General features: G+C 44.6%; 1 protein-coding gene across 3 annotated transcripts in view; it reads left to right on the forward strand.

Moving 5' to 3' along the window:
* USP31 (ubiquitin specific peptidase 31) overlaps positions 1 to 19,408 on the forward strand; it is a 77,246-nt gene extending 57,838 nt beyond the window's left edge. For 2 of the 3 annotated variants that reach the window (XM_022588555.3, XM_089896034.1), the window contains 4 exons: positions 490 to 715; positions 5,990 to 6,148; positions 7,715 to 7,867; positions 9,770 to 19,407. In XM_022588555.3, the coding sequence (XP_022444263.1) occupies positions 490 to 715; positions 5,990 to 6,148; positions 7,715 to 7,867; positions 9,770 to 11,331 (2,100 nt within the window). In that variant the 3' untranslated portion in view covers positions 11,332 to 19,407. Of the gene's footprint in view, positions 1 to 489; positions 716 to 5,989; positions 6,149 to 7,714; positions 7,868 to 9,769 lie in introns of all 3 variants that reach the window. The other variant, XM_089896035.1, reaches the window with a different exon arrangement.
* The last annotated feature ends 3,204 nt before the right edge of the window (positions 19,409 to 22,612 follow it).

Below are 22,612 nucleotides of genomic sequence, written 5' to 3' on the forward strand. Positions count from 1 at the left end.
TGGATTTCCCAGTGGGCTTAATGGGAAATAGAGATTGCCCAAGATTGTCAACTAAATGACTAAATTAAGTTAAGTCACTGTTAACTGTTAATTTGTCGGAGGAGTTGGGAAGGAAAGAGGCCCTGTTCCGTGAATGGCTGTTCTGTGCCACCACTGTGCTTTCCCTTCACATGTGTTGTTATTCCATTACTTTTCATGCCTCTTTCGTGACAGAGGTTTCAGGATGAGCCCTTTATCAGGTAAGGCAATGAAGGCTCATTATCCCTTATATGTAGATCATCACTGGTTCCATTTTTGGTGGTATTAAAACCTGTTCCTCCAGTTAGATAAAACTGTTAATCTGTTTCCCTGTGTTGTATGTGTCTTTGGAAACATCAGATAGGTAACTCAACCCTACTTCAGTCGATAGGGTCTGCCTTTCATGCTAAACTGATCTACCATCTGCTTGCACGAAAATGTCATCAGAACTTGTTTTTCTTCTTGCCACAGGAAGGAGACAAGCGTATGAAACTTCAGAACATGGTGAAGTTCCCTCTGACTGGCCTGGACATGACACCTCACGTGGTTAAGAGAAGCCAGAGCAGCTGGAGTTTGCCATCCCATTGGTCTCCATGGAGACGGCCCTACGGACTCGGGCGGGACCCTGAGGACTACATCTATGACCTGTATGCTGTGTGCAATCATCACGGCACCATGCAAGGGGGGCACTACACAGGTCTGCAGCGCGAGAGGCCGGGCGCCTGTGCTGACGATTCCTCCCGACATGTTTTGCTTGTGACAGGGTTGCTTTGCTTTAGAACCTCGCTTTCTCTTCCAGCAGGCAGTGTGCCAACCGTGAGGGCAGTTTTCATCCTTTGGTTCTCTGCCCTGAGTTAGATCGTCTGGTCGGGCTCTGACCTAAGCAGGGAATGGTGTGTGCAGATGGGTGACATCGTCTGACTCACCCTGGACTTGCTTTCTTGACCTCACCTGCATGCCCCGTTTAAGGTTTTGCTCTGCTTCCTTGAGGACCTAACATCTCCTTTATTTGGAGTGGTTGTGAACCACTTTTATAGTGTCTTTAGGGTGACTTGGAAGGGGTTTTCTTTTTGCTGTATGGTTAAATTTACTTTTTCATTTGTCAAAGCAATAGTGCTCATCCTATGAAATTTAGAGACTAGAGGGAGACAGACGGACAGTGCCATCAACCCACGAGATTATCACTCAGAAATAACCCATGAGATTAGTGCTCAAAAAATGGTAACATTTTTAGAAACTGTGGTTAAAATATACACAACAAAATTTACCGTTTTAACCATTTTTAAGCATACGGTTCAGTGTCATTAAGTACGTTCGTATCTTTGTGCAACCATCACCACTGTCCATCTCCAGAGTTTCTTTCATCTTCCCAAATTGAAACTCTGCATCCATTAAACAGTAACTTCCTGTTTACTCCTCGCCCATCCCCTGGCAGCCACCATTCTTTCTATGAATCTGACTGCTCTAGGTACCACATGTAAGTGGAATCATACAGTACTTGTCCTTTTGTGTCTGGCTTATTTCACTTAGCATAATGCAGCCAAGATTCACCCACTTTGCATCGTCTGTTAGAATTTCCTCTTTTTAAGGCTGATAATATCCCATTGTATGTAGGTGACATTTTGATATGTGGTGTTTCCTTCCAGTGTTTTTCTGTACGTTCTGGCCATTATTTTATACTGTTGTGATTGGCCTGATTGGCCTTTTTTTCAAATGTCCAGTGCTCTGTTCAGGTGAACCTTTATGGAACACCTCCTCTACGTCTTGCTTGCACTGGGCTGTGTCACATCAGAGGCACACTGGAAATGAAAAGATCTCGACCTCTGTCTTCCGAGAGTGTAATCAAGCGGTTGAGGCGGTGCGGGTACACTTAAAATGAAAGAGCAGGATGTGTATTGGGTTCTGTGGTTGAAGTGTGAGCAGAGCAGGGGCTGGGGGAGGGTGGTCAGAGCAGCCTTCTCCTGGAGGGGCAGGAGACGCTATTGGGATTAGTAACCTGCTGCCTACACGTGAGGCCCTTGTGGGCTAATGGGGCAGACGCTTAATTTTTTTTTTTAATAAATTTATTTATTTGTTTGTTTGTTTTTATTTTTATTTATTTTACTTTTGGCTGCGTTGGGTCTTCGTTGCTGCACGGGCTTTCTCTAGTTGTGGCGAGCAGGGGCTACTCTTCGTTGCAGTGCACGAGCTTCTCATTGCAGCGGCTTGTCTTGTTGCGGAGCATGGGCTCTAGGAGTGCGGGCTTCAGTAGTGTGGCACGTGGGCTCAGTAGTTGTGGCTCATGGGCTCTAGCGCGCAGGCTCAGTAGTTGTGGCAAACGGGCTTAGCTGCTCTGCGGCACGTGGGATCTTCCCGGACCAGGGCTTGAACCTGTGTCCCCTGCATTGGCAGGCGGATTCTTAACCACTGCGCCACCAGGGAAGTCCCAACAGATGCTTAATTTTTGTAAATATTATTTTTAATGACCACAGAATATTCAGTTGATGGAACTCTAATGTGATATAACCATTCCCCATTGTTGAACACATACATTGTTTCTGGTTTTTAACTTCGAAGATAACTGATGGACATCTTTGTGTGTAGTCACCTTTTCTGTACTATAATTCTGTATTTCCTTGAGATTGAGTCTCAGAAATGGAATTATTGGGTTAAGGGCATTCGTGCATGCTGGGGAAGCAGGTAAATTTGGGGGCTTCTTGCCTGGACATCTGTATGTCGGGGGACTTGATGTGAGGGCCCTCCTACTGTATAGGTGGCCAGGACTCGGATTTTTGCGTCCTTCTCACTCAGCCTATTTGGCATGAACACTTCTCTGGGACTTTTTGTTTCTGCAGTTCAGTGGTTTCTGTAGCAAGACCCCAGGGTGCTAGTGATTCATAAAGGTAGGGGAGGTAGAGGGGGGTAGGCTCTGCCAGTTGGTATTTCAGTCTCTCTGAGACTGTTCCCTGGCAGTTAACCCTGAGACCCCTGCAACACGGTGAAGGAGGCTCTCGGGCCCCAGACCCCCTCCTTGGCCCAGCACAGTTACTCTCTCAACCTGCTCTTCCTCAGGAGACAGGGGACGTGGAGTGTGACTGGACACAACAATCTTTTGTTCTCGAAACCCATTTAGTTCTAGTTCTTTCAGTACGCTGCCGGCAGCAGTCACTTGTGAGAGGAATGATCTCGACCTGGAGTGTATCTCGTAGTGGAGCCGTTTGGATGGCCTCTACTTGCCCTCGGAAGTACTTGAAGGAGAAAAAAGGGACAGAGGATCTATTGAAAAGTCCGTAGAAGACAAAGTTAATGTTAGTGAAATGCTTAAGTATGTTTTACCTCGTGTTTTGGTTTAAGCCAAATTTTAATACTGTATTTTGTGTCTTACATATGTTATATTTATATTTTGGGGGGCCACTTGTATAATAAGTGTTGTGTGTCTAGTTAGATTTTTGCTATTGTGGCATTCCTGGTCATATCTGCATTCTTCGATACTGAGTCACAGAGTTATATACTCAGGGACTCTGAGAATTGAAAGGGACTTAGAGGGAATTTAATTTCACTAATTAGCTGGTGAAGTAATGCCTTTGCCAGCATCACTGGTTGGTGTTCGTGTAGCTTCAGCTTTGGTAAAGAATCTCCTGTGTATAACAGTGTTTCTCAGGAAAATATGGGTGAGCACGTTGTGTGGTTTCTAGCAAGAAATTGTTGAGGAAAATCGGACAGTGCCAGATTTTCGCCTGTTATGTTGCTCTTTGTATAGCATAGACTCTGGAAAGTGCCCGGAAACCCATAACTGCCTTGGAGGCAGTACAAATTAGTGAGAGGAGTGTGGGTTAGAAGCTAGACACGTATTCCTAGCTCTGTGACCTTAGGTGGGTAACCTTATTCAAACCTGGCGACAATGTGAGGGAGGCAGAAGTGCTCGTGCCTGCCTCCTGGGGCCTGTTACCGACGAGGGGCTCGGATATTTTCTGCGTTGTTATCCCTTTCCTGTGCTTAGGCCATACGGCTGCTTTTCTGATGAGAACATTTTAAGTACCTCAGCATTGTTGAGTTAAAGATATCTTGTTTTTAAGCTTTCATTTGGAGTATTTATTTTAATGTGTTCTTTTATTTTGCACTGGTTCTAACTATAATTACATGGTACATGTATGGCTGACTTGTGTAAGGAGTCTAGAACAGTGCTTCTCAAACCATCTGTGATGAGGAACCTTTTAAAAAATTTCTTAAACCTTTTTTTTAAATGTCCAATCCTTCATGAACCATGAACCAGTACTTTTGCAAAAACACAATAAAAGTATCATACATTATCAGATTGCTATGAATGTTTTTAAATGCTTACCTCGTTGTGGTGCTTATCTCATGGACTGGCACCAGTCTGTGAGCCACAATTTGAGTAGCACTGGTCTAGGAAATACTTCAGAAAATAGCGCTGGGAAGAAAAGCACATAGAATTATTTTATAAATACGTCATTGACCCATTCATGAGTCCCTGTGCTGCCTTAGTTTCCACATCCTGAGGAGAAACGGACTGAAGCTGGTACAGGCTGCTCCGTCACCTCCTCTCGGGCGCGTTCCCCCTTACAGACCTCCCACTCCCGAACAGCAGCCCCTCACCAGCTGGGTCGTTCATCCAGCAAGCCTGATGACCCCACTGACCAAGCAGTCACTGTTTTACCAGCTCCATTTGCTGCTTGTGTCTCCCTTTCTCTGCCGTCTGGCTCCAGTGAGTCCACAGCTGCAGACGACTTTCCTCCCTACAGTCATAGGTTCTTCCTCTGCTCTTCTTTTTCAGGAAAAAGAAGAGCAGAAGTATAGCCCTTCCTCTTCCGGGTCCCTTTCGTCTCCTAGGAGTCCATACTTAGCAAAGTGGTTGTGGCCTATGAGGGAGTCACTCCTGGTGCCACTCGGGACCTTACGTGTCCTGCCCCCGGGGCCCTACTGAGCCTGTTCTGGCGTTCAGCTAAATATTCTAGCACTCGTTTATTTTCACCCCAATAAATGGGTCTTTTTAGAAAGAATTGTAAGAGTGTACCTTTCTGGATCAAGCTTATCACACTCCTTGATTGATTCACAGGCTGATGTGGCTCCATGAACACTAAGCCATGTCCTTGCTGGTACTTGAGTGCTCTTTATTTTTATCTCAGCTTAGAGTTTGGACTGGAGGGAAGGCCGCATGCATTCATGAGCTCCAGTGTTCTCAGTTTGCCAGGGGCCTTCCATCAGGCATCGTTTGTGCTACCTCTGAGGGAGGCAGGGTGGGGTAAGGCTTTAAGCTCAGGGACTAGATAATCCTGTAATGAGCTGGCCCCTGCCCTTCACCAGCTGCATGACCTTGGGCAAGCTGGTTAATCTTTTTGAGGCTCTGTAAAATGGCAATGATAATAGAACAAGTTTCATAGGATCAAATGAGATGCACATAATAAGTGCTAAACACATGCTAGCTACTGCTCTCGTTAATATCATCATTTCTAGTTCTATTGTTTTCTGACTCTAAGAAGCACTAAACTGTTACAACATGCTTGAAACAGGGTTTCTCCGTACTGGTACAGTAACATTTTTGCTGGGTAATTCTGTATTGTGGGGACTGTCCCGCGCATGGTGGGATGTGTAGTGGTGCCCCTGATCTCTACCCACTAGATTGCACTAGCATCCTACCCTCCCCACGCCCCCACCCCCAGTTGTGACAGTCAAAAATGTGTCCCCTGGGGCAAAATCATCTCTGGTTGAAATCCACTGGTTTAAAGCAGTATATTGTGTTTTCTAAAATTAAATAGAATTTCATCCATTTGGAATAGTTTGGAATTTCTTGAAGCATTTTGCCTGAGTGTGATTTAGAATTTGGATTTCTTACCTCTTTCTGTATTACTATCTGCAGCCTTAAAAAGTTCTTGAATTAATTATATGAGCCAGAGACATGGTGTCTGTGGGTCAAGTGGAGTGGCCATTGCGGCCGCCCTGGTGCTGATCGCTGGTGGGCTCTTTTTGGCAGCATACTGCAAGAACTCCGTGGACGGCCTCTGGTACTGCTTCGACGACAGTGACGTGCAGCAGCTGTCGGAAGACGAGGTCTGCACGCAGACGGCGTACATCCTCTTCTACCAGAGGCGGACAGCTATACCGTCATGGTCGGCCAACAGCTCGGTGGCAGGTAAGGCCACTCTACTCTTGGGTGGTTTGTTTTGAGAGCAGAAGGTTGTAGTTGATGGTCCAGAGAACTTCTCCAGGAGGTCTCGTGATTCTGTTGCTTGGATCAGACTAATTCTCAGGTTTGCATTTAATCTGGAAACCAGAATGGTTGCAGTTAAAGGAAATGGGGGTGGAATGTGCCAGCAGCTGTGAACCAGGAGTTCCCATGGAGGTGGAGTGGAGCCTGGCTCAAAGCGCGCTCGTGGTGTTTACTTACGGAGTAAATAAACGAGTGAGGGAGCTAAGAAGCAGCGCAGCACCCTGCTCTCAGAGTCGAGGGACTGGAAATAGAACTGAGACTTGGCTTTGCCACATTTTGATCGGGTTATCTTCGAGCATGTCCCACCCAAGCCACATATGTGTCATCTGTAATATGGGTGTGCTGATCCTACCTGCCTCATGGGGTCGTTGTGTGAAACAGATTAGGTAAATGTGCATTAAAGCCTTTTGTAAAGGGTAAAGCACCATTAGAAATCGTTCTTTTTTCCACTAAGATTGGCCTATTCTGTTAGGGGAGGCTATAAAAATATTAGATGGCTTGGATTTAGTTTGATGGGATCTAGCTTGTTGTGCTTATTAATCAATGCAGGAACCAGTACCCACGCGTGATGTTGATGCAGCCACACACAGTCCGAACAGGGGGACGAATGCTTCCTAATGCAGAGTTGGAGTTTAGAGAATAGGACAGAGGATTGGGACATGGCAGTGTGTGATCAGTTATTAATCCCTGCTCCCCTTGAAGCGTGCGAGGGGTAAGTTGGTAGCCGCTAAAAGGAAGCATCACTGAAGCAGAGTGAGCCCTGCTGGAGTCAAACCCCACCCAGTACAGCCGTCTGTCCGTAGCTGCTCTTAGTTCCCAGAAAGTGGAAACTCCAGGGCTCTAGTGCCGTCCCTCAGTGCTTTCCAGAGTCTGAGATAGGCTCAGAAATGACACCCTCTTGAGATCTACTCTAGATAGTCATGTGTCTTCATGTTCTCCATTTCAAGAGCAGTTTCTGTTGCTCCAATATATATTTAAGGGCCTCCCTGGAACAGACAGGACACAATGGCACGTGGCCTTGTGTATGCATGTGTGTGTGTGTTTATATATGAATATTGTGAAAATGATTTAAAGATCCCACCACACAGGCCAGGAAGATAACAGTGCACTGCTGCTTTTTTCTCTGTCAGAAGTATTCCTGCAGGTGCTTGGAACAGTGCCTGGGGTGTAGTGCTTAATGAATGTTTGTAGAATAGATGAATATATGCACGATTGTATCTGTTCCATTCTGTTGCCAGCACTAAGACTCGGACTTTGCGTTCTGAAGTAGCCATCCCTGTACTTGGATTTTATTACTGCAAACGTTGTGTGAGCGTCTGTCCCTTTCATCCCAACAGGTGACGTTCGAGCGGGCACAGCGTGGGCCTGGGAGTTAGTGCTGACCTGGCGGTGAGGTCCCCCGCCGCCCGGGCAGCAGCCCTTGGTGAGGGCGTGTGTGGCACAGGCAGGATTCTGGCCTGACCTCGGCGCCCACTTCCTTTCCTACAGGCTCCACAAGTTCCTCCTTGTGTGAACACTGGGTGAGCCGTCTCCCGGGGAGCAAGCAGGCCAGCGTGACCTCTGCAGCTTCCTCCAGACGCACCTCCCTAGCCTCGCTGTCTGAGTCTGTGGAGATGACTGGGGAAAGGAGTGAAGATGATGGTGGGTCTGGGTTTCGGTGACAGATTTCCAAAATGGCAACTCACGGACACAGCACGGGCTCCCTCATGTCGAGGAGCATTTTATATAACAGGGTCATTTGCTCTTCCTCTGTGACCTAGCACTTCTTCCTTCCACTCCGTTGTTTTCCACTTTTAAGGTCTAATGTGGAGGCTGGGGCTTTAACTCTGTACAGTAATGTATGTTTTTTTTCAAAGCGCTGTTTGAAATCTTCAGAGCACCTGTGAGGGGACTCAGCGAGGTTGTGGTTTGCCGAGGGCCGCCTGGTGTGCGGGGCCTGGCGTGGAGGCTCCTGACTCACTCAGCTTCTCGCCTTCCCACCACGCTCTCTCCCCTGGAGGGATCTGTGGTGTGCCCTTGTGGGTGCAGAGCATCTAGAACAAAAGCTCTTGCCTTTGCATAAAGGTAGTTTTTAGGAATTTTGAAGATAGTCACAGTATAAAAGCTTTGAAAATCTGATAGAAATTGAGCTCCAGTGTTTTGCCTTCAGCTGCCGCTTGAGTAGTGGCGGAACAGCCCTCGGTTCTCACGGGGACCCCAGGTGGTGTGGGGAGGGCCGGGCAGCCGGAGCCCTGAGAGCTGGGAGGAGCAGGGGAGAGTGAGCTCAGCTTCTATAACGAGGACAGTGACTCATCCCCCAGCAGGCCTCATTCTGTGGTCAGCAGTTCCATCACGTCCAGTAGCCGCTCCTAGTGGCGCTCAGGAGGCTGGAAGAGGAAGGGCAGACGAGAGCTCTGTCGCAGCTCCAGCTCTACCCCTGCTTCTGGCTGTTGCTTCTTTTTTTGTAGAAAAAGAGTCTTGGGCTGTAACTGTGAAGCTCCTGACATTTTATGAAAAACTGACCAGTGAACCTTGGCTTGTTTATTATTTAGAGGTTATTTTCAACACAGCCTTTAAACCTAGAATTCACTGTTGTTTTAACAGTAAGCCTAGATATGGTTTGGCCCCAGTCTGTTTTTAAACGGTGTAGTTGGCGAAATCGATATCAGCACCATCATCATGCAGCGGTGCTGGGTGGTGCCCACAGAACAGGGCCTATCTCTTAGGATCTCATCCAGACAGAGTTTTATTAATACCACAGCTACAGCATCAAGTGTGTGGAGAATTTAATTTAGAATATTTTCTGTGGAAGTTTTAAGTCACTTAAAATAGGAGTATAGTGTTCTAATTATGAATATTTTCCTTGGAGGCTTTCCACTGATTGCTTTCATAGTCAACGATTACAGGCCCGCCTACCTGTGGCATTGAGTTGGGGGGAAGGGGTTGCGGTTCTGGTGTTAGCTCTGCCTCTGTCCGTGTGATCTTGGGCAAGGACTGCACTGCTGTGGGCCCCAGTGTTCTTAATAGGATGAAGAAGCTGTAAATGAAGTAGCTCACATTTATTGAGCAGCTGTGCAGTGCCAGGTGCCTTGCTGGGCACAGGACTTTTAAGATTTTATTTAATTCTCATAGTAGCTCTGTGAGTTACAACAAGGGTCAGCAGAGTATAGCCCACAGGCCAAATATGGCCCCTGCCTTTATTTGTGTAAAAAAAAAAAAGTTTTATTGGAACGCAGCCACGCCCATTTGTTTGTGTTGCCTGCGGCTACTTTCGCAGCTAGGGTGGCAGAGTTGAGCAGCTGGCCCACAAAGCCTAAAATATTTACTGTCTGGGCCTTTAGAGGAAAAGTCTGCTGACCCCTGATGTCGAGCAAGAAGGTGGTTTGCTGATCCTCAAGTTAGAATGCCCATATTTCATAGGTAAAGGATCTGGCCTCAGAAGAGTTAAAATCACATGACTACTCCTTGACCCCAGACCCCTTGATTTCCTACCGTCTTAGATGGATGTCCTAGTAAGGACATTTGGTAGGTTTAGCTTAACGACACTCTCTTTGCTGCATTCAGGAGGTTTCTCAACTCGACCGTTCGTGAGAAGCGTCCAGCGCCAGAGCTTGTCATCCAGATCTTCTGTCACCAGCCCCTTGGCTGTCAATGAAAATTGCATCAGACCTTCCTGGTCCCTGTCTGCTAAGCTGCAGATGCGTTCCAGTTCCCCTTCCCGCTTCTCAGGGGACTCTCCGATTCACACCTCTGCCTCCACCTTGGAGAAGATTGGGGAAGCAGTGGACGACAAGGTTTCCATCTCTTGCTTTGGTAGCTTGAGGAACCTGTCCAGCAGTTACCAGGACTCAAGCGATAGTCACAGTCGACGGGAGCACAAGGCTGTGGGTCGGGCCCCTCTGGCTGTCATGGAAGGTGTGTTCAAAGACGAGTCAGACACCTGCAAGTTGAACTCCAGTGTTGTAGACACACAGAGCAAAAGCTCAGTACAAGGGGATCCATTGCCCCCCATATCGGGTCCATTTGATAACAATAACCAGATTGCTTATGTGGATCAGAGCGATTCTGTAGACAGCTCTCCAGTCAAAGAGGTGAAACCTCCAAGCCACCCAGACTCCCTCGCAAAGAAATCGGAGAGCACAGCCAGGAGATCCCCCGGCTCCAGAGGCGCTCCTGAGCCAAACAGAAGCTTGCGGAAGGGGAGACCAGTCTTGGCCAGCCAGGAATCATCTCTTTCCAGTACATCCCCTTCTTCTCCTGTTCCTGTAAAAGTTTCTGTAAAGCCCTCCCGCTCCCGAAGCAAAGCCGATTCTTCTTCCAGGGCCAGTGGACGGCATTCCTCCCCTGCCCGCCAAAAGGAGTCCTCCCCCAAATCCCAGGACTCCGTGTCATCTCCTTCGCTCCAGAAGCAGAAGTCAGCTTCTTCCCTCGCTGACAGTGCTTCCTCCTCATCCGCCAAAAAAGCCTCAGGCCCTGCCCCGAGGGGCCCCTTCCCTCCTGGGAAGAGCAGGACTTCAGACAGGAGCTTAAGCAGAGAGGGCTCCAGACAAAGCCTGGTTTCCGACAGAGCCAGCGTCACCTCCAGCCCCAAACCCAGTTCTCCTCGCGTGAGCCAGGCCAGAGCCGGGGACGGCATGGGGGACGGAAAGCATGTCCGTAGCTCCTCCATGGCCAGCCTGCGCTCCCCCAGCATGAACATGAAGGCCGGTCTGAAGAGGGACAGCAAGTCGGAGGACAAGGGGCTGTCCTTCTTCAAGTCAGCCTTGAGACAGAAGGAAACCCGGCGGTCGACGGATCTTGGCAAGACAACCTTGTTGTCCAAGAAGGTGGGCGGGAGCTCAGTCAAGTCCGTCTCTAAGAGTGCAGTGGATGACAAGGCAGAGAAAGGCTCCCAGGCGCTAGGCTCCCAGCAGCCAAATGTGAATGCAGTTGGAAAAGAGCAGCTTGCCTCCAAGGACCCTGCTTCTGCTAAACATTCCCTGCTGTCCGCTCGCAAATCCAAGTCTTCCCAGCTAGATTCTGGAGTGCCCTCGTCTCCTGGTTGCAGGCAGTCTGCTGAGAAATCCTCAAAAAAGTTACCTTCTAGCATGCAAACCAATGCACGGCCTTCTCAAAAACCTCAGTGATATTTCTGCAATCCAAGTGTTTTATCTGTAAAGATGTTAATTTATTTAGAACCCCTTCCCTCCCACCAAAGCCCTCTATGCTTTTGTATTTTTTGGGTCACGTGCCTGACATACGTGTGTGTGTGTGTGTGTGTGTGTGTGTAGAATTCAATTGCAAATTGTTAAAAGCATCGCCTTATTCTGCCATTGAACCAAATAACAGCCATAGGCAAAGCATTGATACCAAGTTAACTGGAATAATTGCAGACAATACCCTGGACGGTCCCTTTAGCAATTGTACATATTTCTTTCTAGAGAACTCTAATGACTTTCGTTGGACACTAGGGATTTGAAACCTGTGAACCAGTTAAGCTGTCGTTAGTGTGCTCTGTAGAAGGATGAATTATTTGACTTGGGTTTCATCTGAGCGGAATTTGTCCTCAACTGCGTGCGGATTGTCGTGTGGCACCAGAAGCTCTAAAAACTGTGACACTAACAGTGAAACAAACCGAGGGAAGACTGTTGCTTTCTGCACTTTGGCCCCATCTACCAGTCTTTGTAAAGGGCAATATTTTAACACTAATGTTTCTCAGGTATATACTCAGCTAGTCTAGGATGGGTGCGCACATCAGTGAAAGGATCGAAGAAGAAGGTGGCCTGTGGGTGGCTGTCATTTCTCCTACTGCCACAGATAGAAGTTTTTAGAGGTAGAAATGAAGTCCTTCACCACCTTCATATCTGCAAAGATGTCTGTACCATAAGCTGTCTTGACCCTTGGGATATGTCCTAAGAGGTGGCAAACTGGATAGCTGGAAAGCCAGTCGCTAGTAGTTAAATTTTTTTTTTCCTTGTCAATTTGCGAGCTAAGGTCATTGGGATTTTGAAGTGTAGTAGAGCAGTTAATACCTTTGAAAGAGTCCTGGAGAAAAAAAATGGATTCTAAACTGGATGCATAAATCTGCCATTTTCCTTCTCTGTTGTTGCTTTTTTCCACATTAGAAGTTGAAAGCTCCATGCTGCACCATGTGTGCATGCCTTTGTTTCCTCATCTTGTAATTTGGAGAGGAAAGAAGTTGCCTAATGCCAGCAGTTAGTGATGGTATGTTAGAACGATGTGTGACAAAGTGTTATATGCACACTTCTGGTCCTGCCTGTCAGTCTTAGTTGTGACTGTTTTTCAGGAACTCATTTATTTCTTCTTTGTGCTGAAGATTTAATCTCTTACCCAGAAACTCACAAGCAGGATGGAGCATGGTCCATCTGGCATTGTCAGTGCAAGTTGCATTTCTTGTTTAGAAAAAAAAGGGAACCTCACAGAAATCCAAAGATAAGCAAAATTATATATATATATATATATATATATATATATATATATATATATATATATATATATATATATAATTTCAGGCTTTTAGGAGGTATTCTGGAATTTTGTGCTTTTTTTTTTTTTCACTTTTTTTAAATGTCAAGAGAGTCATAGTTCCAATTCTCTTTGAATAGCATTTGTCACTTTGCCATGAAATATAGCATGCTAAGTTTATATGCTTTTACATATTAACTTTTTTTTTTAAGTCATGGACTCTTCAGGTTCTTCCTGAACTCTGTGCACAGATCCATTTATGATCTCCCTTTTCAGTATTGCTCTGTGTGAAGTGACTGTAACACATATTACATGCATAGCTATGAATTCTGCACTGCCCTGTTTTTTTTTTTCTTTCTTTTCTATGAATACCTCTTGGGAAATGTTTCCAGTAAGTTACTTAACTTTATTTTGCTGCTGATTTGAGCATTAGCAGGTAACTTGCAGGTCTGGAGGCCATTTATGTGGCGGGTCGCTGGAATTTTAGACCCTTGCAGTGTTTAAGACCTACACGTTCAGCCTTGTGAGAGTTACACGAGTGCTCCCTGAAATTCACTTCCTGTGAGCCTGTCGCCCATTGCACTCGATCCTGACTCACCACTTTGCTTGGTGTCCTCGTTTCACCGTACAGACGTCTGGTTTCCCAAAGCAGCCTTACTCTCCCCTGCTGGGCTGTGACTGCCTTCGATCTTGTTGTTGCGTCCAACGGCACATTGACAGCCTGATCTGTGCCTAGCCACTTCGAGTTTTCCTGTATCACTTTTATTTCCTAAAAAGATGCACCAAATGTGGGGTTGTCAATATCCGGAACTGAGTGTTTGTCTGACTCTCATCTTTCTTTAATAGGTAAATCTCGTTTGAAATCTCCTATCTGAAGCTCTGAAACAGTCTTAGAATCATAGTTTGACTACACCGAGTGTTTTAATAACACTTTTTTGGGGGCTGTAAAGAGTTAAGTATTAATTAGAATCTAGTTTAATTTTCACGGTGGTAAGTATTTTTACTCTGAGTCCTCCAGGAATGGATTTTCTGTTACGTCTAGTGTCTTTAAGAGAAAAAACACAACTCTGCGAACTCCATTAAATTTCCATGGGATCTAGAAATAAATTTTCCGTATCTATAAACTTATGTCTGTGGAGTTTAGTTCTTGTTTCAGATTTAAATGGAAAAAAAATCAGGAAGTATTATGGCACTGTTTAGGCATCTTTAGGCTATTATATTTCTGTGCTTGGTAAACAATGAAAACTTCATTCTTAATTATTAGGTTACAACCTTTAAGCCACGGAAAAGGATATTTTGCCCCAAAGTTTGGAGGTGCTCTTTGTGGTGTGAAGTACCCTATGGGAAAATTATTACTTGGTTCAGTTCAGTTCTTTGGTAGAGTTAGTGACTTGGTGTTTTGTTTTTTCTTTTCCCAGTGATGTTTGGTACAATGAGCTTGTATGTGTTTTGGGGTTAAAAATCACCTGCTGAGGATGGTAGACCCGGGTTCCTGGTTGACAACCAGGTGGGCCTGATTAGAGTAGTCATTTCCTGGTAGGCACAAAATAATCACCAACAGTAGCGTTGCATCTGTAATGTTTGTTTGCTTTTAAAAAACTTTATTCTTGATTTCTTTTCCTATAAACATCGAGTGCACTGAGTCTGTATCATTCCGTAGGACAGCCCTACACCTTGCCTTTGTAATCCCTTATATAATGTGGAAGCACAAAGAAACTGTTAAGCTCGTATCATCTCAAGACCGTCTCCCACCTTTTTTGTATTTTCTTATCCTAAAAGCAGCCTAACTGAAAGTAAGTAATGCTCCTCTGGACCAATAGAAATGTGGGAGTATTTGTGACATGGTAAAATATTGTTAATGTCTGTGAGGCTTCTCTGACCTCTTCTGTAATCATTCTCTCGTCATTCATTCATTCATTTATTCATTCTGCAAACATTCGTTGAGGGCCTGCTTTGCTTGTAAAGGCAAGCTGAGAGCTTCGAGAGTTTGCTGTAGCTGAGGAGCCCTGGGAGCACAGCTGATGAACCAGGGGATGCCAGTGATGTCCTAGGTGGAGCGACAGTCCTCCCGAGCAGAAAGATCAAGTGGATCCTGGTGATCAGCTGAGCCTGTGGGCCTCGTGAACAAGTCTGTTCTGTTCTGGAAACCAAAAGTGGCCTTCTTCATCTTTGGAGACATTTTACTGTCACATCCTCTTTTTCAGACTGTGCTGTCTCTACTACTTAGGGATATGGAAATCCATTACAGAGTCACTTTTCATTAGAATTCGGTCATCCGCATTTGTATGAGATGGATGTGGGGATTTTGGAGGGTGGGTGGGGAGAGAAATTGTCATCCCTCTAAAGTACCTGTCATGAAAAAACAGAAGCAGAACGTGAAGGAAACAGGTGGCAGCCTTTAGGAAAAAAGGAACAGAGAAGAGCTGTGAACAAAGCTCATTTTTTTTCAAATAAACATGCTTTAAAAAGTAGATTGACATCCGACGTTAAATTTCATTCTGACAAATTACCGAACAGCTGAAGGTACTGTTTCCTGTGTAGGTTATCATAATTATTGGATGCAAAGATAATTAGTGTTTCCGGGTTGGATTTTTGAGATAGTATGCAAACCATAAGCACAGTTTCAATAAAACGTATTCTGTGAGGTGTGTTGAACTTTGTATTATTTGGAATTGAGAAGAGCAAAACTTGCTGACAAACCAGTGCCTATATCATAAACATAAACATAAACACAAAAAATAGCTGTTACTGTACAGGCTGTCTGTCTGCAATTTCACGAAGGGTATATTGTTGCTAAACCTGACTACATATTTTGGGGGGGAATCCCATGCTTTTATTTAAATGAACACTCAGTCTCATACTGCCTTTTGATCAACTCCCAAAGTGTTTTTGCAGCTGCATTTTAAGCATGACCAATCATTTTTCCCCCAAATAATGAAAATAATTTTGCATGGCCTCCATCTAACCCAGAAAGCATGCTCTTACTGCCTATGCAAGCAACTAATAAAAAAATACAGACTATTTAACACTCAACGTAAGTTTAAAAAAAAAAACCCACACACAATTCTTAGATTATGGAGCTCTATTTTTGAATTTGTAATTTTTAAAATGTGGCTTAATCAGTATCAAAGAACATGAATGTGATTTCTTGCTTTGCACGTGTTTCTCTTTGCCGATTTTTCTTTTTTTTTTTTGTTTTGATCATTGGCAAAATTGTATGTAAAATAAGTATTGTGCAAGCAGGAGTGGAAATGGGTATGTTGAACACTCACTGGTTTATATACTGTATTTAGCCTGAAGACTTTCCTAAAGTATTTTGTTCTAAAAATAACCTGCCATTTTCTATAGATCTTAATTTTTTATATCTTCTACGGTTCCATTGTGGCCACAAGGGGAGAATGTGGCTTCTAAAACTGCTAACAATTTTAAAACACTTTTGTAGAGACTTGAGCTGTTCTGGAAAGCTTTGGAGCTTCCCAGCTGCTGGTCACAATGAGACTAAACTGTGGCGTTTACAGTAGCATTGACAGTGGGGTAGGTTCTAGAGCCATCTCACGTTCGTCTGAGACCCGTGTTTCCCAATTTGGGGGAGAAGGGAGATCCATAGCAGACTGGGGAGGCTTTTTCAAATCTCCCAGGCGTACTCTCCCCAGGATTCTGTCAAGCCTCTTCTGAGTGACTCGTCTGAGATTCTGATAGCCAGTGTTCACTAGACTCTTCTAGGGAACTTTTAAAAATGCTTGGGTCCCACTCCCAAGCTTTTGATATACTTAGTGTAGGGGCAGGTCCCAGGAATTACCATATTTATATTGAAAGCTCCGAGATATTTCTAATTTGCAGTCAGAATTGAGAAACACTGTGATACACCCTTCCTTTGCTGAGAACTATGGCGAGAATCACTGCCGTATGAAGTACTCAGGAGTGACTCAGACTTCTCTGTTGCTTTGGAGAGAAAAGAAAAAAAAAGAGATTGAGAGCTACTGATCAACCTCCTGTTTGAAATCAGGGGGGCCTTTCTGATGTGAGGAGCTTGGAGCTTTGTGTGTGCCTCAGCACTGGCCGTCTGGTGGGAACCGGTGGTCCTTAGTTTGCTGAAGCAGGCAGAGTGCCCCATGGGTTTGCCTCCTTCCCAGAGCCCTTCCCCCTGGATGCCACAGCAGGGCCAGACCCTTGGGGGAGCAGGGCGGTCACTCTGAGTTAGAAAATGGAAGTAAAGCCTTCAGTGGCTTTGAAAAACCTGTCCCTGATTTTGATAGACCGATTGTCACCTTGTAGTAATTACAGTAGCAAACCCTAGGCTGCTGCCCAATTTCCTATTTAGCTCACTCTCTACTATCCAGAATGTAGTTTCAGGAATTTTTTTTTTTTTTAGTTTAAAAATGAATGTGAAGCATTTTATTTGGGGTCTTTTTTCAGGTAACCCTCGGTATTTTTTCATGTAATTAAAAAATCAAATAATATTCATCCAAAAATTTGGCAGTACATGTTACCTGTGGAGGCAAATGAAATTTAATTTTAATCTGTGGTGAGCTGAATGCACTACAACATCTTCAAAATAAGCTGCTGTGCTTCTCAGGTGGTTTCTTCCTGTTGAGCATGTTGCTGCCTACAAAAAAAAGAATTTACCTGGTGTTTTCAACATTTCAAGGAATAATATATAAATAAAAATCCAAGTTGGAAATGCTCCTTTAGAAGGGCCGCCTGGAGCAGTGATACCTGTTGTAATGGTGAAAACGCAATATGAAATTTCCTAGGTGCTATTCTAAACGGTGAGGTGTCATTATACCAAATGGGGAAGGCAGTGTTTCTGAAGCTGAAGTTCTCTTTGTAGGCCTTTTAAATATGCATTTATGTTCCCTATAGTTTTGCTCACCAACTGTGCCTCTCACCACTGGTTAAAATTGAATTCAAGCCCCATTACAAAAATAGTTTCTTGATTGAACTCTTAAGTTTTTACACTGGAATTTCTATAGTTGTCTTAAAAGCTGCATGTCATATCACTGTATACAAAATGCTTTGGTGGTGTTCATGCACCATTCATAGTGATTTGTGTATAATTTTCTTTAGTTGTACAGTAATATGGAAGGCAAGATGTCTTTCCTTGAGGCTGGAAACAAAGTGTATCATACATTTTAAATTATTTTAGAACAAGTGCGTGAGATGTGTCACTGACTTCTGTTATTTATTTGTATGTTTTATTATTCAAAGTGTATGCACTTTTAAGAAGCAGAATTTATATTTTTATGTTTAAAACGTTTTATTTCTGGAACAGCAGTTGATTATATAGTATACAGTTGGAATTAAGAGAAAAGTGGAAAATGTAACAAAATATAATAAATTTATTACATGATGCCCTCTTCAAGCCATATTCCTCTTTCTCCCCCTTGCCAACCTCTGTATTTTTGGTGTTAATTAACCTTGGAAATTAAGCAGATACTTGTACTACACTGATGAATACAAAATGCTTTAAAATTGTAGTGTTAAGTGAAAACAAGTTACAGAAGGATACATACAGATACTCTGTAAGTAAAATTTTAAAGCAAAAAAATCACATCCGTGCTTATTTAATTTTCACAACCAAGGATTAATATAGCCATTTTCTCCAAGATGCAGTTTGTCCTGGGCCATGGAACTGGACAAGAACTCACATTCTAACTCACTTCCAATGGGCTTTGTATTATTTCCCTCTTCTACCAAATTTTTATGATGGGAGGAAATAGTATAAAAGGAACCATTCTTTTCTGGGCCCTCTGTTGCCCCTGATATCTTCGTTTTCAACCATCCTGTTCTGATAAAAATTTCCAGGTGGCAAAAATTTACCACCTCTCAGGACGGGAATCCCTATTGAGGATGTCACATCACTTATGACCACTTGGGGGCACTAGAGACCACCATTATCAAAGGTATTTTAGGAGAAGTCCAGCCTCCAAGTTCTTAGCCTCTGTGGAAGTGCTTATTAAATACGAGTTGAGGAACATTAAAAGTGAGCATGGGTTTCAGTTTTGATAAGTACCACCAGCCATCATTTTTCCTAAAAATTGAATACAGATCACAGGACAGATCTTATTTTCCTACAGCACAGTGTTCCGGTTCAGGGTTGGGGCAGGGAGGCTGTTCTGAACCCAGGATGAGTGTGAACCATATGGCATAAAACCCGAGGTACAGCACTATAAACCTCTCTCGTTTTAAGTAGTAAAACTGCTTCAGATTGTATTAAAGAATGTAACCATGTAGTACACTGATCATTCGGGAGGCGTCATTTATGTCTGGAAGTGTTCACGTGCCATAAAATACATAGATTTAATTTTTAGGCAGGTATTGAAGGATCACTCTGTCTCCTTAGAGTTCGGAAGATGACTTTCAAATATTTGAACGAGCAGTATCTCCCTGCACACGTTTCCCTCTGTCGGTCTTCCTGGAAGAAGCAAAGGCCTGATAAAGCCCCTTGCCGTGGGTCCTGCGAGTGATTGCAGGCCACTGTCACTCCACAGGGTGTGCCTTGAAGCCTGCTGCCGCCCCTTTGCCCCCCAGCCCCCAGGATCCTCTCTGTCTTTCCCAGGACCCTCTCTGTCTTTCCCAGGTGGCTCCTGGATTCTCCCAGGTGGATGTTGCGGTGTTTCATTTTGTGGCTCTGTTCTGTGTCTCAGGCGTCTCCACAGGGGTCATCCGGTAGAGGTCCCCTCTCTCTTCCTCTTGTAGAACCCTCTGGAATTCAGTCTTGACTTGGCCTGGCCTTAGCCATGTTTCTCATCCCCTGCCAACATTTGCCACACAGAGGACCAGGGCTGTCCTCTCCCAGAGGGATAGGTTTTTGCATGATGCCGCATAACCCATCAGCCTTGCACCCTGTTTCTTAGAGCGTGCAGGGGTGTGACATTAATTTGATTTGCTCTTTGGATTTATAACAACTCCGTTTTTCTTCAAGAAAGTGGGAAGACAATGTGAGCGAAACCAGCGTTAGAATCAGGCCTCCCTGACGCTGGCAGGCTCTCCTTCTGTACCTTTCCTTTGTTTAGAAAGATTTCATGGAGGCCCACAGTGTACAGATCCTGTACCCAAGACATAGGGACACAGCGTCGGATTCCTTCGGAGAGTGGGGGAGGGAAGGCGTAGGGTGGAGAATGGCGCAGTGTGGCCCAAGGATGGTCAGCTCCGGCCTCAGGGTTCCAAATCCATAGAAGGTTGTGTTGGGGAAGGTGCCCCTTTAACTGTCTTATTCAGAATTAAAGTCCAAGTTTCTTCGTTTAGCAATGCCTCCTGTCTGGAGATAGGACCATGCTCCGCGGGGCTCGCTGTCTAGTCAGGGGTCGGGTTGGTTGGTAGATAATGAGGACTTCAGTGTGTGCTGCCCATGCCTTTCACTCACTGCTCCTCCCTCGAGGCATCTCCCACCCCACCTGCAGCCACTTCCAGCTGCTCTGCTCAGAAACCTTGTCTCTGAGATGCCACATGGCTCATTCCCTTATCTCTCCTGTGTCTTTGCTCAGATGTCAGCGTCTCAGGCCTCCCCTGGCCACCTTTTAAAAAAACACTGCAGCCAGCTTCACATTCTCTCCCTCCTCCCTACTTCATTTTCTTCATATCACTTAGTACCAACAACCACAGTATCTATACAATATATATGCAGTGTATACTACACACCTATGGTATATATGCTCACAGGAGGACAGGGCTGTTTGTTCAGCTTGCTGCTCTCTTCCCACCACCTAGGAGAGTGCCAGGCCCAGGATAGTTACTAAGTAAATATTTACTAACTGGATTAATGGATTTGCTTGGGTAATCCACTTAGCCTTTCTGCCTTCCTATCTAGAAGATAAAGAATGATGGTACTTGCATCATGGAGTTGTGAGGGTTAAATGGGAATGATTCCTGTAAAGCATTCAGCACAGTGTGTGGCACAGAGAAAGGGCTTAGGGGATGGGGAGGTGGGGCTGACCCTGACCTTCCTGGGAGCTCTACAGAGGAGGGGGCATTGGAGCATGACTCATACATTCCAGGCTGGGGAAACTGCTTGTACTTTCTGGAAACCCCAGGAGTCCAATCTTCCTGGAACGTAGGGCAGGAAGGCAGGGCATAGTGGATGAAGGGAGAGGGAGGTTGGCAGAGGCTTCATCTGGAAGGACCCTTTTTGACCTTACACATTTGTCCTGAGGTAAATGAGACTCCAGGAAGAGATTTTAATTTGGGAGAGAGATGAGATCCAGTTTGTGACGTAGCATGGTCACCATGGCAACGATGTGGCACCAGCGAGCCCTGGTTAGGAACTTGTTGCAGGAATCTGGGTAGAGGCCGGTGGAAGGGCTGACCTAAAGCAGTGTTAGGTGGACAGAGGCCCTGAGGGCAGGCTGCTAGGTTCGAATCCTGGTACCATGACTTCCTAGCTGGGCAACCTTGGACAGGTTACTTAACTTCCCTGTGCCTCAAATTCTTCACCTGTTCCGTGTGTCTAATTGTATCTATATGATCGTTGGGAGGCTTAATTGGGGTGCTTGGTTTATTTACATTTTATATAATCACTAATGTATTTAGTTTCATCTATAATACTATCTCACTGTTTCTTTAATATTTATCCCAGCTGTTTTATATTTCTTTTTCTCTTCTTTCTTTTAGATCAGTCGTTTTTTTAAATTCCAGTTTTTCGCCTCTGTTTGTTATGCATTCTTTTCCTCTTCTTTCAATGGTTATCCTTGTGATTTCAACATGCGTTCTTGATTTATAGGAGTCTAAGAAGAACTAGTAATTTTTTACCCCTTCAGAGTCTTAGAGCACTTTAATTCCATTATACCCTTTCTGCCATTTGCTATTTGTCGTGTATTCGAATTCTATGTGTATTTAACATACATATACAGTCATCCCTCCCTATCTGCAGGTTCCATATCACAGGTGGTTGAATCCACGTATGCAGAACCCATGGATATGGGCCAACTGCACTACGCCATCCTTGGACTCGAGCATCCTTGGATTTTGGTCTTCACGGGGTGCGGGGGTCCTGGGACCAATCTCCCATGATACTGAGGGATGACTGTATATATAACTCATGTAACTAACATTATTATTATTAATGTTAGATGTCATAACTAAACTATTATTATTAATGTTAGAAGTCAATATTCATATGGATTTTTTTACTTTTTTATAAGATATTTTTTACAAGATATTTTTTTACTTTTTTACAAGATATTTACTTTCCATTGCTCTGCATTCCTTCCTGCATTTCAGTATTTCCTCTGTGATCATTTTCCTTCTTCCTGAAGAATTCCCTTTAGTGTTTCTTTTTCAAGCCCGTGCTAATGATGCATTCTCTTAGTTTTTAGGTGATTGGAAATGTCTTTATTTTGCCTTTGAAGGGTATTTTCACTGGGAATAGATTTCTAGGTTGCAAGTTATTTTCTTTCATTTTCATTCCATGGTCTTTTGCTTTTTATTATTTCTGTTGATAAGTCAGTTCCTTTGAAGGTGTTTTATTTTATTTTTCTAAATGCTTTGAAGATGCCTCTCTTTGTTTTTCATCAGTTTCATTATGATGGGCCTAGTGTGGGGTTATTGTTTTGTTTGTTTCTATCCTGCACTTCATGAATCAGTCTTGGGAAAGTTTTCAGCCATTAACTCTTTAAATATTGCTTCTGATCCATTTTTCCATCCCCTTCTAGGGCTCAGTAAGTGGCATCACCATCCACTCTAGTCGCTCAGTCCAGAAGCCAGGGATCCATCCTTGACTCTGCTTTTCCTCTCAGCCCCCACCCTTACATCTGATCCATTTGCAAGCCCTGTCCAAGCCTACTTCCACAATTATGTCCTGCCCACTTTTCTTTCTTTCCACTGATGACACCCGAGTCGAGTCCAAGGCTCTGTAGTATCTTGACTGGGCTTCTGCCTCAGCCTCTTAAATAAATCTGCCCCCTTCTCCAACCCCATCTTATGTCGCTCTCCTTCACTGCAGGC

The sequence above is a fragment of the Delphinapterus leucas genome, chromosome 15 (genome assembly GCF_059928025.1).
Source record: "Delphinapterus leucas isolate spDelLeu-1000000601 "Yukka" chromosome 15, BTC_Dleu_Yukka2, whole genome shotgun sequence".
NCBI lineage: Eukaryota > Metazoa > Chordata > Mammalia > Artiodactyla > Monodontidae > Delphinapterus > Delphinapterus leucas.